General features: G+C 34.2%; 2 protein-coding genes across 2 annotated transcripts; one reads left to right on the top strand and one right to left on the bottom strand.

Moving 5' to 3' along the window:
- The first annotated feature begins 2,732 nt into the window (after positions 1-2,732).
- Positions 2,733-7,328, top strand: LOC120089147 (Holliday junction resolvase MOC1, chloroplastic). Its single transcript, XM_039046561.1, has 6 exons — positions 2,733-3,226; positions 3,860-3,965; positions 4,453-4,505; positions 5,366-5,497; positions 6,291-6,363; positions 6,953-7,328. Exons 1-6 carry the CDS (start codon positions 2,780-2,782, stop codon positions 7,045-7,047), a joined length of 906 nt encoding a protein of 301 aa, XP_038902489.1. The 5' UTR covers positions 2,733-2,779; the 3' UTR covers positions 7,048-7,328.
- A 1,163-nt stretch (positions 7,329-8,491) lies between these two features.
- On the bottom strand, positions 8,492-15,433 carry LOC120088063 (protein N-lysine methyltransferase METTL21A). Its single transcript, XM_039045101.1, has 8 exons — positions 15,198-15,433; positions 15,048-15,115; positions 12,844-12,963; positions 10,989-11,062; positions 10,831-10,888; positions 10,661-10,762; positions 9,664-9,775; positions 8,492-8,854 (listed from the first exon to the last, which is right to left on the bottom strand). Exons 1-8 carry the CDS (start codon positions 15,260-15,262, stop codon positions 8,734-8,736), a joined length of 720 nt encoding a protein of 239 aa, XP_038901029.1. The 5' UTR covers positions 15,263-15,433; the 3' UTR covers positions 8,492-8,733.
- Positions 15,434-15,973: the final 540 nt, after the last annotated feature.

The raw sequence follows: 15,973 nt of genomic DNA, 5'->3' as shown, positions 1-15,973 counted from the left end.
CCACTAAGAAATGGAGAGTGAGCTGGCTCCCACAAGTTTGAATGCACATACTCAAGGATTTCCTTTGAAGTGTGCTGTCCTTTGGGGAATTGTTGTCTTGTAGCTTTTCCCAATATACAATGTTCACAAAATTTAAGGCTATTTCCAACACCCTTTGGTAGAATTCCCTGCTTAGATAATACTTGCAGCCTCTTTACACTGATATGAGAGAGTCTTTTGTGCCACAACTCATCTTCAGTAGGTTCCTCATCGGTTGCTAACAAAGTCGAGTATGCCATTTGCACATCCCTGATGACATATAAACCATTTACCTTGGTTGCCACCAAAAAAACTTTAAAATCCTTAATAATTTCAAAGGTGCCTCCCACACCCCTATATTCACAGCCTATGGCAACAAACATCCCCAAAGAAAGGAGATTCTTCTTCAAAGTTGGAACATGTCTCATGTTCCTTATCAATTTGACTAAACCATCCTGCATCTTCAAGAACACAGACCCTATTCCCACAGCTCTGCAAGTATTATTGTTTTCCATATAGATCAGCCTACCATCCCACTTCTTATAAGTACAACACCATCCCATGTGGATTGAGCAACCAAAATCTAGTACCCAATCTTGAGTCTCCATAGTCTTCTGGTCTCCACCTTCTTTAGTAGCAGCTAAAGCATTTGATAGACTAGGGAATTCTCTTCTACAACCCTTGTTCTGTTGGTTCAATTTTCTCTTCAAGGTATAACAATCCTTAAAATGATACTTTATCTTGGACTTGTCACCATTGTTCTGCTTGTCCTTCTCATTGTTCTTGTTCTTCCTCTATGAGAACAAGCCTTCACCTCCTGGTTGATCCTTCTTGGTCATTTGCAATTCAAGTTCTTTGACTCTTACAACTGATATGATAGCATTTGTGGTAATTCTTTCTCTACTGTACTTCAATGTAGTCTTCACATCTTTGAAAGATTCTGGTAGAGAATTCTATAGTATGAACGCCTCATTCTCTTCTCCAATATTATCTCCAATCGATTTGAACTCAGAGCACAACATCTTAAACTCATTAAGATTATCCGTGAGGGATTTTGCTGGATCCATCTTATAAGTGAAGAATCTTTCCCTCAAGAAAGCTTTGTTGGGCAGATCTTTGTTGAGATATATCTCATTCAACTTATTCCACAGGGCATGGCAGTAGGCTGGTCAACAATCTACCTCAAAACATTGTCTGTGACATTGAGAACAACGACTCCATATGCATTCGATTCAATAGTCTCTTTGTCTACCTTAGAGAGTGTTTCAGGGTACTTCGTAGGGTTCGTAATAGCCAAGAGAGCATTATGTTGCCCCGGAACTACTTTAATCTTTGCTTTCCATAGTTCAAAGTCTGTCTTGCCATCGAATTTCTCAATCTCATATCTGGTAGTCGCCATTCTTGGTCTTCAAGATTGATTATTCTGAATCAAGAATTCAAATCTTGGAGCTGTCTTGAATTGTTCACTGAGCTCTGATACCACTTATTGTCTCGATGACAGATCTTCACGTTAATAATCACAATACACTCAGATATAACGGTCAATAACAATTCAAGAGTCACGGGAGATAGAATGTTGATGCTTGAAAATTCTTCTATCGTTTACCAAAAGATTGCACGATCGTGTAGGCGATGCACCAAGAATTAAACTATAGTTCAATTACGTAAACGATTGGAGGAAGCGTTAGACGATCGTGTAGATGAAAGTTGGCTAAAGCTAGCGATCGTATAAACGACAGTTGAGGAGCTAAACGATCGTATAGACGATTGAGCGCTGAGCTAAACGATCGTCTACATGATGCGATAGGAATTACATGATCGTGTAAATGATACTTTAGCAAAATCTAAACGATCGTAGAGGTAAGAAAAAAAGACACAGGAGTTTAAGTGGTTCGGCCAAAGGGCTACATCTACTGTGCAAATTGGGAAGTTCTCTTTTATTACTTTTTAAAGTATTACAGAACGAATGCCTTGCTCTCTTGATTTCTTATTCATTCTTTTTCATTAATCTCACATTCGAATTCGTTTATATATGTGCAGGCGATTCGGTCAACGATGAAGCTCTGATGGTTACAACACTTGACCGAAAGAGGTCGACAACGGTTCAGGTGTCAGCTGCACTGTTCTATTTATTGATTTCAAGTCTTTCTGTAACAGTAATGAGATGTGGGACCTGCCTTAAAATTAGTAATCAAATTGTGTAATCTGATTGAATAATAAAATGTTCAATCTGATTGCGATTGAAAATTATTGTCATGTTTATTATTACATTTACCATTACTTTTAGGGTCAAACAATAACGGTAAAACGTGACAGATTCATAATTCTAGGTAAATGTGATCGAAGCATTCCAATTGTATTCGTGATTTAAACATATTACGATTCATCCATCAAGGAAACCTCATTTCAATTATACCAATTTTTATTACGGGACATATTGTAAAATAATAATAATAATAATAATAATAATAATAATAATAAATTTTACTTTTGTTGTTATTGTTTTAACTTTTCTTCTAACCTCTTCATTATATATATATATATTTGGGATAAATTGAAGATCGTCAGTCTTAACTTGATTTGTTATGACATTTTTATTTGAAAACATCAAAATTAAATTTTATAGAAAATTGACGATAAAATAAAATTGGGTAGAAACAATTTGAGGGGAAAGAAACATGCGAGCTCTTCGAATTATCTATTACAATTTAGTAGGCGAACTATTTTTGTACGTATAAATACCCATGTGTCTCGTCGAGGAATGGAACTGAAGTTTGTTGAATTGATGGAATCCCTTCCATTCTGTGCGCATCCACTGCAAGCTCAGTCCAACTCTACCATGAACTCCCTTTCTTCCAAGCTCAGACCCGAACTTCACCACTTCAGAGTTCTCTGTACTTCTTCTTCTTCTCCTTCTTCTTCTTCTTCTTCTTCTTCTTCCCTTCGTTCTCCAGAAATTCCTACAAGAACTTCTTCTTCGGTCCGGAAAAAGAGCAGCGGCGGAGCTAAATTGAAGATCGCCCACACTCAACTCAAGGACAACTGGTTGGCTTCTCTTTCGTGTCCTTTTCCTCTAGGTTACGATTACTCCGCCAATGCTAGCCCAGGAGACCTAAATCCGGCCTCGGACTGTGTTATTGGCGTCGATCCTGATGTTTCTGGTGCTGTGGCGCTTTTGAGAACCGACGAATCGATTTCTTCGGCTCAGGTAATTGGTTTCGTTATCTCGTTTTGTTTACTTTAGGTATTTGTTTTACACATTCCTCAAATTTGTTTGAGGCTAGGGATTCCAGTGGTATATGTTTATTCTTATGTGGATTTCTCGGCTTATCGTTGTTGCTTTGTTCATGTTTGGCAATTGGTTATGTATACTTGGCTGCTTTAGCCATAATGATGGAGGGATGAAAAATAGTACGCAGGTGAAAGATTAGAAATAATAATAATAATAATAAAAATCATATTCATAATTTACTTAGCTGCAAGCATGGTTGAAGTTTTTTTCCTCCTCTCAATACTCAGGGGATAGTACTATTAGTGCATAACTATATTGTTCCTCTGTATTTAAGCCTCGCGGGTGTGGGAAATGCTTGTTCATCAAATGTAAGACTAAGTGCTTATGGAATGTAAAATCTAACTGTATTACATACATCAAAGATTTATCAACTCTTATAGTTAAACTATTGAGGAGTAGTGGCTTTGCAGATGTCTCCATGTGTTTCTCTTTTTCATGACCATATTTACTCGAGGTCCATACAGTTTTCCCCCTTCCTTTTCTTCCCATTTTTTTCCTTTTAAATTAATTTAATTTCTTTTTAACCTTTTATGTTTTTTTATTTGTTAGGTGTATGATTCTCCTCACCTGCAAGTACTAGTTGGTAGAAGGAGACGGAAACGGTTAGATGCTAAGTCAATTGTCCAACTTCTTCACAGCTTTAATGCTCCCATTGGTAAGATTGTATTTCTGTAGGTTATTGCCTCTGAATATTTTTGCATACTGTATGTCATACTGGAATTGGGTGTTTTTTTTTTAGTTCTCAATTGACATTAATGTTTCTGGGTAGGACGACTACGATGAAATCAAAATGAATATTTGGGTGTTAATAGCCAAAATAAGTTAAGTAGAGAAATTGGGTATGTTCTTTGATCTCTCTTTCCCCAGCGAAGATTTACAAAGAGTTTCCATAAAGCAAAAGGAAATGCTGTACTTAATGAATTGCACTTCTTCACCTGAGGGTCTTTAGTTTCACACTTCTTCTTTTATGTTTGTTTAGTAGGAAAATATATCAATATCCTTGTTCTCTTCTTCACATTGCTTCTGGGGTCTCCTTATTTTGATGCATACTTCTATTTTTTATTTTATTTTATTTTATTTTATTTTATTTCATTTAACAGACGTGATTCTGTTTTTAATGAGTTGGTGATCCCTAACTTTAGGAACTATGGCATATCTGGAGCAGTCAATCCCATTTCCACAGGATGGAAAACAGGTATGTGATTGATTGTAATAGGACTTGGTGGAACCTAGATCTTGTGCTAAGAAGACACAATCCTCTATAAAATTGCCAGTCTCTTTATCCTGTTTTTCTGGACTAATCATTCTTTTATTTTTTTTTCCATATGGTCAAATTTATTCACTATAATCAAACATCCAGACTGATAAGTGGTCTGACGTATTTGGAAGAAGAGGACCAAGAGAATTGTCATGGATCTTCTCTCACGGAAAGCCCAGTTTCTTTAAGGGATAAAAAAAGGAAAATGATGCACAGGAGTTACTTTGTGTGTGTGCCTGTTTTTCTCTATTTCTTTTTGAGCTTCTATGACATCTTTTTCCATCTTTTTCTTATTTTAGAGGGTTGGTTGAGCTGAAACTCAGTTATTTTATTTTATCTTATCTTATCTTTTTTTTTTTTTTGCACCCGTGTGATCCTTACTCATCTTGTGTTGTATCTATTTCCTTATTTTTAATATTTTTAAAAAAATATAATTATAAGGGAAATTATTTTAAATAACAACGGCCGAAAATATTTACAAATAATAGCAAAATATCACCGTCTATCTGCAATAAACTGGGATAGGCTGCGATAGATTACTATCTGTGTCTATCATGACATAGACACTAGTAGTTGTCTGTCGCGGTCTATCGCAGATAGACAGTGAAATTTTGCTATATTTGTAAATATTTTGGTTCATTTTTTCATTTTTGATAACAACCCTAATTATAATGCATTTTTTCCATTTGAGATGTCTAACACTTTTAAGGCGAAAGTTTTAGTTTGGCTTCATTAAAAGAAGGAATATAATTAGTTGGAGCTTTTTTTCTTTCCTAATTCCATTTTTTTCTGTGAAGGGGTGGTGGAGTGGAGGATTTGGTTATGGATTGTGGATTGGCGTATTAGTTGGGTTGGGGTTTTCTGTTGTTCCTGTGCCATCTCTTGCGTGGAAAAACAAATTTGAGCTCTCGGGAAAGGATACTTCTAAGGTCAGTTCATCCAATTATCGACATTAGTCTAGCTAGTCATCTCATTCTCATATAGATCAAACACTTCACAATTAAACACAATCAAGGGCAAGCTAAGTAGCCATTTACTTATATTGTATAATCGATCTCTTAATCTTCATTGCACCATTACTAATATGTAAAAAGTTAGTTGCAGAACATGTAATAGTGGTTAAATTTCTGATTTAATTTAATGATCTTACAATTTGTATGCTCTTTCACAATCATCCCATGTTTCTGTTTAGTTTTTAAAACTTGACTTTTGCTGATATGTGAAGAATTATACTCTTACCACCTCTACCAAATGGAACAAACGGTCACAGAGCATGCCTTGTTCATTTAATTGTAACCTCTTCTAGTATACCAACTTTTCTTGGAATAAAATGTTTATGAAAGTGATGAATTGATACTAGAAGTTAAAGGATATCAACTTAACTTGAACTTTATGCTTTAATTTTTTTAATCAACTTTTTTTGCTCACTTTATTCCCTCTTGAGGACTGTAATCTATATTACTTTATTATATTTGATAGTAACGAATTAGCCTTTTATTCACTACTGATTACATTTTATGTAATTTCACACGTTGAAATTATTTACTTTTATTGGTTTCGAGAATTAGTTCCGCTATTTGTCCTAGTAAATGCTAAAAGTCAGTTATATTCGTTGGCAGGTCCTGCTTTCTGCAATTATTATATGCTTTATTGTATATTTTATTATCCAGAAGTTTTCTTTCCTAATTTTATTTTATTTTATTTTGGATATTTACTTTGTAGGATGACAGCCGGAGGATTGCATCTGAATTATTTCCGTCTCTAAGCCCTCTTCTGAAAAGGAAAAAAGATCACGGTATCTTATTATGTACTGTACGCTGCATGTTTCAAGAGTTATTACTTTCCAACTTTAATATTTGGACGAGAACTCTGATATCATACCTCATTAATCATTCACAACTTTGACTTTTTTTTTTTTTTTTTTTTTTGGACAAAATGTGCGATAGGCAAGTCGAACATCTGACCTCGAAATGGATAGTTAAATTCTATGTCAATTGAGTTATGCTCACATTGACATTTCAAATATGGAAGTCTTGACCTTTGAACTCATCTCTACTAAGTTAGAATGAGGGCAATGTCGAAGCTATAAGTAAATCAACACTTATTTTGTTAACGTTTTTCGTTTTATGATTTATTCCTACCTTCAGCAGAGGTGTTCTGAAGTTATTCTGCCCAAGTAATGAAATTCCTTTTTGGAAATTTCTGATTGCTGGGGACTCCAACATTTGTATCTCCATGTCATTGTGTCATGAACAGGAAAAACAGAGTTCGGGGCAATATGATGAAAATTATTATTTCATGGACCCCTTAAATATTTTCACCTTGCAGAAGAAACCTCTAACATCTTGGTCAGGACCCTCTTATGGTTTTTCTCGCATTTGCAGGGAGGGCTGAGGCTTTACTCATTGCTGCTTATGGAAAAGGCTTGAACTTGAATTTGGAAACACCGTCCGTCTTAGAGGATTCGGTAGCATCGTAGAAATGGCAGATAGTCCTGGCTTTCCTCTTCCCATGAATTCAGGTTCAAGTTTGGCATTGAATGGAATGACTGCAAATAATGGATCTGAGTGCATTCCCCATTTGATGAGATTATTTGCTTTAGATTATTTGATTAAGGTTAACCATTCATTTTGCTTAGTTAGCAGTACCTCAGTAACCAAAAAATTGTTGTAGACTCTTAATATGATTACAGAGATTGACATAATTTAACTATATTCTTTAAGGAGAGAACTATCCTGCACTCTATTGTTCACCATTAAATCCTTTTGTTTCTTTTTCGAGTTAATATTTGATTGAATCAACCAAATTAACGGTGTAAAACAGTCATTATAGATCTATCTTGAGAAAGAAAAACTTGGTTGTACTTGTGTCTACCAAACTGAATATAGGTAAAATTGAACTAAATTTCCATGCTTAAATAGAACAGAACCAATCTTATCAGACAACTGTCACAGATTGAGTTTTTAACTTCAGCAGCTTTGAGAAGGAATCTAGGTCACTTTTATCAAACCATAATGAAAATTGGTACAACCAATTATAATGAATCTAAATCATAAATGTAATTGAATTGTTTTTTATCGTACTTGTTTAGAATTATGAATTTTGTCACATTTAAGTATGTCAAAATTCATAATTTTTTCTCAAAAACAGCAACAATGCTAATCGTTACAATAACCATAACAATAACGATAATGATACAACATAATTCTCAGATACAATTGAATTGAACACGCTCTGATTGTCAATCAATTTGCATTTTTTGTTTATAGATTTGCAAGTGGATCTATATATCAGTACGGATGCAAAACACAAACACCAAAAGTAATTAAATAGAGCCTATTTTCACATTATCATTAATTTGTTACGTTTTTGTTAGGGGTAAACAAGGCCCAAGAGTAAAATATCAACAAATAGGGAAAAACTCCCTTCTACGAAATGCTACTGAATCATGTAGAAAGTTTAACTCTAAAAAAAACTATTATTTTCCTCGACTCTTTAAACGAGAATAAGAAATAGAACAAGTCCATTTTTTTTAACAAGAGAACAGAAACAGAACTTCGTTATATCTTTACATCTAATTCATATTACCTCTTTAACACTTTAAATTACAAGAATATAATAAAGTTGAATAAAAAAATGTTCTATTACCAATTTAGTTTCTAAAATTTCAAATTTGTCTATTCAGGATTTTATTTTTAAATATCTGATAAGTTTATAAATATTGTGTGTCCAACATGTACCTGATTTTTTTTCTTTTTTTTTTTTTTTTTTTTTTTTAAAAAAAAAGACTAATAACTTTTGTAACTAATAGATCCCTAAGTTTGTGTCCAATACTCCAGGGTGGTTAAGATCTTGAAATTGATATGGATCAGATAAATCTAGCCTGTGGGGTACATCTAATCACTTATGCAGAAATCAAAAGGTTGGACAAGAATCAAAGAGAGCTACTAAATTAGAGGGTGAATTTTGACAAGGAATTGTAGGTAACATCAAATTTACCTTCCTCAACTCCTTCATTGGCTGATATCTTCCAATAAAATTTGTGCCATCCAGCCTTGAACGATAAAGATAAACAAATCAAGTCAAATAATTTTGGGTCAATATCCCATCCCTTCCAAAATGGTTCTTTGCAAGTAAAAAAATCTTCCTAGTAGGCCCAAAGCTTCTATTTGAGTGTAATTTCGTAGATGACTCCTTGAAGATTCCCAACCACAGATCGTGTTCCAGCTACTTCAGTCATTTGCATCCCATGCCGAGAAGCTTCATCAAGTATCAGTACATCCATGCTACAAAGGAAATGCATAAAAAACAAACTTTAGTAAATAAAACAAACATTCATTTATGAAAGTAGTTTCCTCTTATCGACTGTATCAATAAAGAAACATCACTCGAAATCGATGGAATACCAATGATACATGGTTTGGAAAAAGGTGAAAACAGTCCTTTTGGATTTTGGTTTTTAGTTTTTGAAAATTAAGCTCACAAACACCAATTTCACCTTGAAACTTATTGCTTTCTAGTCTACTTTTTACCAATATTTTCAAACACTAAGCCAAGTTTTGAAAATTAAAAAAAAAAAAAAAAGTAACTTTTAAAAACTTATTTTTGGAATTTGGAATTTGGAATTTGGCTAAAAATTGAACTCTTTTACTTAAGAAATATGCAAACCATTGTAAAAATTGAGAGAAAATAGGCTTAATTTTCGAAAACTAAATAGTTATCAAACAGGTGTAAAAGTCACAAAAATAAAAAGTGCTCATTTTCAAACATAAAACCAGGAAGATAAGAAGAAATACGATGGAGCAGAAGAGAAAAGGAGTATGAAGCTTAAGCTAAATTTAGATGTCTACTTTGGACAATGACATCCAATGGTCCTTGACTAAAATTTCTCAAATTCTTGCTTTCTAGAGAACCTTCTGGAAATCCATATCAATCTATATTGTGATCTTTATCACAAAGCAGACAATTATTATATAGATGCAGAGAGATTATTCACTAAAATGGTAAAGGAACATAATATCAACAAAGTAAAAGTTGAGAGGTTTCTTCAGATGTTGGAAAAATAATAATAGCAGAAAGCCAAAGAGCTACTCACCTCTTAGCTCGGGATACGTATGCTAGAATGAATTTGCATTTTCCTCTTCCTCGTACTTGGAGGAGCCGTTCGGCCGTTTTGAATAGCAAGGGTACACTTGATTGTTGAAAGCTTAATAATTGTCAAGGTTCTTTAGAGACGAAAATGTAACATTTCCTGTACAAACAAGCTATAACATACATTCATGCTCGTTGTTTCATTCCTAAAACCATGCGAGGAAGTGTTAACCTCTTCTTTCGCTCTTAGTTAAAATTTTGTAAAGTTAAAAACATGTTAGGCTAGAAACAAAACCAAAGATGCTTCTTCTGACATTCTTTCTATTTGGTAGATGGTATAACTTAGAGAAAAAGTATAAGAAAATTATTGAAACCAACCAGTTAGAGTTTTACTTTCATTTCTCCTGCTATTCTATATCTGCATGGAAATTCTCAACCTGATAAAAATCTTTAATAGAAATATAGAAAATGAAGGAAAGAAAAGCTACTATATGTGAAAGGATTGAAAAATAAGTAAAGAAATTAAAATTGAAGGAGAATACCTAAAAAAAGAAAACCACCAATCCTGCCTTTCAAAGTCTTTCCCTCCCTCATATGCCAAACCAATTATTGACCAAATGTGGCGGGCATTTTCCACATACGATTTAAAATGTGATATATTTTTAACTAATCGAGTGAATTACCTCGACTCGTGACTTACATAAGAAGTCTGATTAAGTGATAGAAGCATTTTGTTCGTTTCTAAGAATAACCAATCATTTAAAGAGGGAAAAATGAAGATGAACAATCCATCATACCCTATCAGTATTGATACTTCCTAGGAGGTTACGATATGAAAACACGGTTATGCACTCACATTTTACATTTTACCAATTAGCAAAGGCAGGAATTTTTGACGAGTTTTAGGACTTTGGGCTCATTCTATATCTCCACTGTTTATCACCAAAACTGATTTGTCAATTCAACATTTCTCGAGCAAAATGAAGGAAGTAGAAGGATATAGATATCAGCACCAAGAATTAGATCAAATCCACCAGAATACTTGTCTATAACTTGGGTTATCTGATCAGAATTTCCCCATTCAAGCTTCTCAGCTGCTAGTCCTGCATAGAATTGTAAATATCAGCATATCCAGAAACAAGTAACTTATTTTCCATCTTGTTTCTCTCACCAGCAGAATTCCCAAGGGATTCAGGAGATGCATGAAGCTGTATGTTTTTCTTCAGGATCTGTGACATAATATATACGAGGTCATCAAACAACAAAAAAGAATAACCTCTAGTTATTTAAATAACTTTAATTTTATTGAGATTAGTCTAATGACCTCGCCTTTAGAACTTCCTCATTATGGTCTGTCAACACCACTTTGTGGCAAAATTTGCTGCAAAGTATTCCAGTGATACCTGTATTTAAGACTCGCCCATGCCATAGCAGAATTTCATCAGTGGGCACTATATGGAAAATAGCAATACAATAGAAAACTGATGCTTTTGTTTCATCTTCATGGAGTAGCATGAATAGTCTCTTTAGTAATATGATTTTACCAGGATTTGTTCCCCCATGAGGTATTCACAAACCCCGACTTCCATCAGCTTTAGCCACCTTCATTTTATTTTTTGAATGAAACGTGTATTGTATAGAAAAGTCAATCTCATTTCACATTAAAATCAAAGTGTTTTTTTTTAGAATGCCAATAAAACATTGTTCTCTGTTTTTTGACACAAACGTCTGTTTCTTATACAGAAAAATTATTTGGATGGTGTTTTGAGTTGAGTTGTTCCCAAGTCATCCTTAATTTTAAGAGAAAACTTCAAGTGTCCAAAAGAAAATACGAAAATCACAGGCCACAAACAGTAGAAATACAAATAACTGCATGGCAATATATAAATATTACAGAGTTCCTCACTGATACATTTCTATAAAACAGAATTACACCCAAACAATATGTAGATTGATTTTTCTTTTTCCACCGGAAAAAATTATAAACATACCTAACATTACTTTGAAGAATGGGAATGATACTTGAAGAAAATTCTTAATTTTGAATGTATTCGTCTCTGAGCCTTACAAAACAAGATGCCACGTCCTTAGAAGCACGTGCTTCATGCACATTTTTAAGTTGCTTGATATAACCCAAGAACAAAGTCCTCTTCTTCATGTTTACATTTTTTTAGTATTATATTGCGTCTAGGTTGTTCACCACGTGCAATATATAGCAGTATAAAGGAATGGAAGGAAAGTTTATCGAGTCATTCTTTTGTTTATGTCCAATAGTCTGCATTGAGAAATATTTTGAGAACAAGACAGAAGTTCGATGTACGGCCAAGCTGGCCATTTGAAAACGTGGTCCAGTGAGATGGGAAGTTATAGAACTTCTTATGTAACTAAATTGGGAGAATTCATTGGACATTGAGAAGTCATTGGCTCTTCTAAGTGTACTTTTCACCCTCTTTCTTATTTTCTTTTGTACTTGGAATTTTTTATCATTACCAATTGGACTGAGTTTCCATAATTTACTCTAGTTTAGGAGCTTCCACCTATTTAGTACTTTTCGTAGTATCAATGAACAGTTGTTTTTGTCTCCTAGGAGTCTGAAGTTTGATGTTCTAAAATAAATTCAAGCTAGTTTCTTCTTGTGTTCTGGTTTTGAAGTATCGTGGACCAATTTCTGTAGCATATCTTGAACTTCCGTTAGAGCCCCCAGTTTTTTATAGTTCTTTCTCAATGATTTCCCTTTGTATCGCCTGAACCTTTGTCTAAACATAAAATACTAATGTATGCACCCTCAAATACCCCATGCTGCTTATCCCTTTGTAATGCTTAATTTAAAGGCTTTTCTAGTGTTAGGATGTGATGAGGGGTGCTAAGGGGGTGTCAACTTAGTTGAGATGCCCGGGTGCACCTGCTGATCCTTATGACTGCCTTGTAATTTGAGGATTAGTCTCACTTCATTTTCTTAATGAATAAAGAGACTTGTTTCCTTTAAAAAGAAAAAAATACCCCATGCTGTAAAAGCGAATTCTTTAATTTCTATTCTCTCTCTGCTTCTCACTTATAAGTATGCCATCCAGTGAGTATAACCGTACTAAACATGTCACTCTGTGATTTACATGTGCAAACTATGCGAAGTATCTCTGCTACAGAAGTCACAAGGGGAAGAAATCAAATTCAATCAAGTACATACCAACACCAGATCCTAATTCAATGATAGAACATCCTTGAAGCAGGTGAGAATGTCCGGAAAGATAATTGTTCATCAGCAAGGCACCGGGCCACACTAATTGCCCCGTTAAATCAAAATCAGCTGTTTCAAGAATTGTTAGTTCAGCAACATTTCCAACAAGTCCTATAACTTGATGTGCTCATATTGGAGGAAAAAAGGATCAGAATATTTCATCGAAAATAAATTTCAACATTAATATAGCATGCATGATGTATACCGCTTCATCTTCTAGCAGCTGATGTTTAAATCTAAAAGCCAGGAGAATATATCAATTTTAACCTCAAGTTTTAAGATCGTCGAAACATCAAATCTTTAAAGGTCGAAAGACACTGAGAAATTCAAGAAACATATCACAGAAACCAATCCAAGACATTTGGGGGCCACACTGGAGCAAATATGGAATGATAGACTATATTTTTTAACATCATCGATAACTTTGAAATCACAAAGGATTTTATTGTCCAACTAATACATGCGACATAATAATTTATGTTCTTTAAAAGAACAATACTTAAGAGAACCTTCTGTTTCACAAAACAAAAAGTTATTTGGTGAGCATGGCAATTTCTTTAACGGTTCAATTTTTTATAAGATGGACAAATGTATCTATGATCTATATTAAGTACATAAAAGCTAATGCATTTAACAAAATTATCCAGATCACTAACATTACATCTTGACGTCAATGCATACTGAATAGGTCTTCCAATACGTAATGGCACATATGAGTTACAATAATCAATATAAATGGCAACACTAGGGGATGAGCATAAAAAAGCAAAAAACTGAGCCAACCAACTGAACCAACCAACTGAACCAACTTTAGAAGGTTGGCCTACAGGTGTAATCGGACAGGTCAATTTTACATGCAATAAAACCAACCAGTCACTCGGTCGACAAACCTAATAGAGGCTCAAATAACTATGTATAAGTATATATATATATATAGAGAGAGAGAGTACTGGATGTTGCTTGCGCGTGTAGCGCTACAACAACTTTCCTTGAAAGATCATTGATTGATGATGGACTTCCCAAGGTATTTTTATTGTTTTTTTTTAAAAAAAATATTTTTATTTTTATGTTTCTTCCAATTTTTTTTTCATACTTGTTTCCTTCTTTCTCCATTTCTCTCTCTATCCTTCTCCTGCCTCTTTCTCTCTTCTTTATTCTATTCTCCTTTCTTCTTTTAATCTCCATTCAGTACTCTTTTTTTGTTCAGTTCACCAGATTTCCAAAATCGACCAAAACTGACAGACAACCGATGTGGTTGGTCAGTTGGCATATGCAAGCTCTTCAAAACTGATGCCAACTAACTGATGATCACCCTTAGTAAACATTGATATTCTATTTATTTATTATATGAATGTTAAAATTGTGATACGACATTTCAAATATCTTTCTCCCATCAATGTGTTCCAAGGTGTGACGGAGAGAAAAGTTAGGAGAAGGGTTGGATTTTAGAAGACAAAACTTTGAAACAAAGATTCCTTCCAAACCCTGTCTATGAAAATAATAAAGTACTCCCCAATTAGCATTAACAACAGATAGCATTGGCAAGGCCAATCCAAGAATATAACCTGATTTTTCAAATATTTCAAATATGTAATATAGGCCCTGAAACTCAACTCTATCCTAATCTAATTTTTCAAATATCCAACATTAACTTTCACAGTTACCATATTTTTATGGTAACGTCTATAAATTTTATCATTTCAATAAGTTGAAACCCTAACACTTCCCAAAAAAAAAAAAAAAAGGAAGAAGAAGGAAAAAAAATCGAGATAATAACATTGATCACTCTTAAGAAGTGATCGTCGTAATTTGATGCATTTGGGAACGGAGATAGGCATCTTGGTGCCAACAATCACTTGATAGTTTCCTACAATTAAAGTTGTTAATATCATCCAAATTCAGAAGCGAATAATAACATCCGTAAACTTATCCGATTAGCATAAAGCAAATCATGCATGTCGTTTCATTTGGCGTCATCCAAACTAACAAGGTGGTGTGGAAATGTATAGGGAAGTGAATCCAACAAGAATATGCTTGGAAAATCCTTAAGTAATCCGAGAAAAAAAAAAACTTAGTAAATAATAATTTAACGAAGCAATCACGAAAAACGGAACATATTCCCTAAAATCCAGAAGTTGAAAAGGCAAACTCACTGGAAGCAGACTGAAGGCAGAGGAGTTCAATCTCATGGGACCCGAATGTAAACGTGGTGAGCTGATAGCTGCACATTCGTATACCAGATACCATAAGATTCTCGAAGAAAGAAACAAAAAAGAAAAATGAATTGATAAAGAGAGAATTACTCGTTGTTCACAAAGAATGAGGGATCTAAACAAACTATGTCGTCTTCTTCCTCTTCTCTCTCCATCTATCGCTGTCTTTGCAAGAGTTTTGACGATCGGAAGGTCTATGACTCCGCACCGCAGCTCTTGAGTTGGGTTAAGCTCCACCGCACAAAAATGTCCGGCTCTGTTCAGTGAGAGAATAGAACCCGACTTCGAAGGAAACATTTCCTATATTGCGTACTATCAATGCTCCCATTCGTAATTTTGTAAATAATCAAATAATATTATTAATTTATTTTGTGGAGATTTTCGTAAGAATGACCAAATTATGGAGAGAAAATTTCTGCCCATTTTGAAATTTAGATTTTCTTTTAATCATTTATTGACGACAAATTTGATGAAATTATTGAAATGAATTCGTGTACGCAGAAAAACTCATCTCACTTCCACTTTCTCTTTTTTTCTCCACTCATAGATCACTCTCTTCTCTCTTGCTCTCTTCCTTTCCCCACTCACAGATCACTCTTCTCTCTCGCTTTCGCTCTCTTGCTTACACTCTCGTTCTTTCTCACTCTTTCGTTTTTTCGTATTCTTGTTTTGTCAAAGTTGGTCGCTTCAGGAGGAAGATGAAAGAGAAAAAGAAAATTCATTATACTTGGTCTGTCGAAGGAGAAGAATAAGAAAAGGAAAAGATGAAAAAAATAATAAAAAAAAGTTTCGCTGAAGTTGGTCCGCTAGAGAAGTTGTGGTTGCACTTGAGAAGAAGAAGGAAAAAGGAAAAAAATAGTAAACTT

The sequence above is a fragment of the Benincasa hispida genome, chromosome 10 (genome assembly GCF_009727055.1).
Source record: "Benincasa hispida cultivar B227 chromosome 10, ASM972705v1, whole genome shotgun sequence".
Lineage (NCBI taxonomy): Eukaryota > Viridiplantae > Streptophyta > Magnoliopsida > Cucurbitales > Cucurbitaceae > Benincasa > Benincasa hispida.
The sequence above is the reverse complement of the archived record's forward strand: the minus strand, read 5'-3'. Positions and strand labels throughout refer to the sequence as shown.

Excerpts from the sequence above, each read along its gene's own strand:
- LOC120089147 (XM_039046561.1), top strand. The coding sequence starts at position 2,780 with ATGGAACTGAAGTTTGTTGAATTGATGGAATCCCTTCCATTCTGTGCG. Across the intron at positions 4,506-5,365 it reads TTCCACAGGATGGAAAACAG|GGGTGGTGGAGTGGAGGATT; the intron begins GTATGTGATTGA and ends TTTTCTGTGAAG. Across the intron at positions 6,364-6,952 it reads GAAAAGGAAAAAAGATCACG|GGAGGGCTGAGGCTTTACTC; the intron begins GTATCTTATTAT and ends TCGCATTTGCAG.
- LOC120088063 (XM_039045101.1), bottom strand. The coding sequence starts at position 15,262 with ATGGAGAGAGAAGAGGAAGAAGACGACATAGTTTGTTTAGATCCCTCA. Across the intron at positions 12,964-15,047 it reads CTGCCTTCAGTCTGCTTCCA|CTGATTTTGATTTAACGGGG; the intron begins GTGAGTTTGCCT and ends TTCTTGAAACAG. Across the intron at positions 10,889-10,988 it reads ATAATGAGGAAGTTCTAAAG|ATCCTGAAGAAAAACATACA; the intron begins GCGAGGTCATTA and ends ATTATGTCACAG.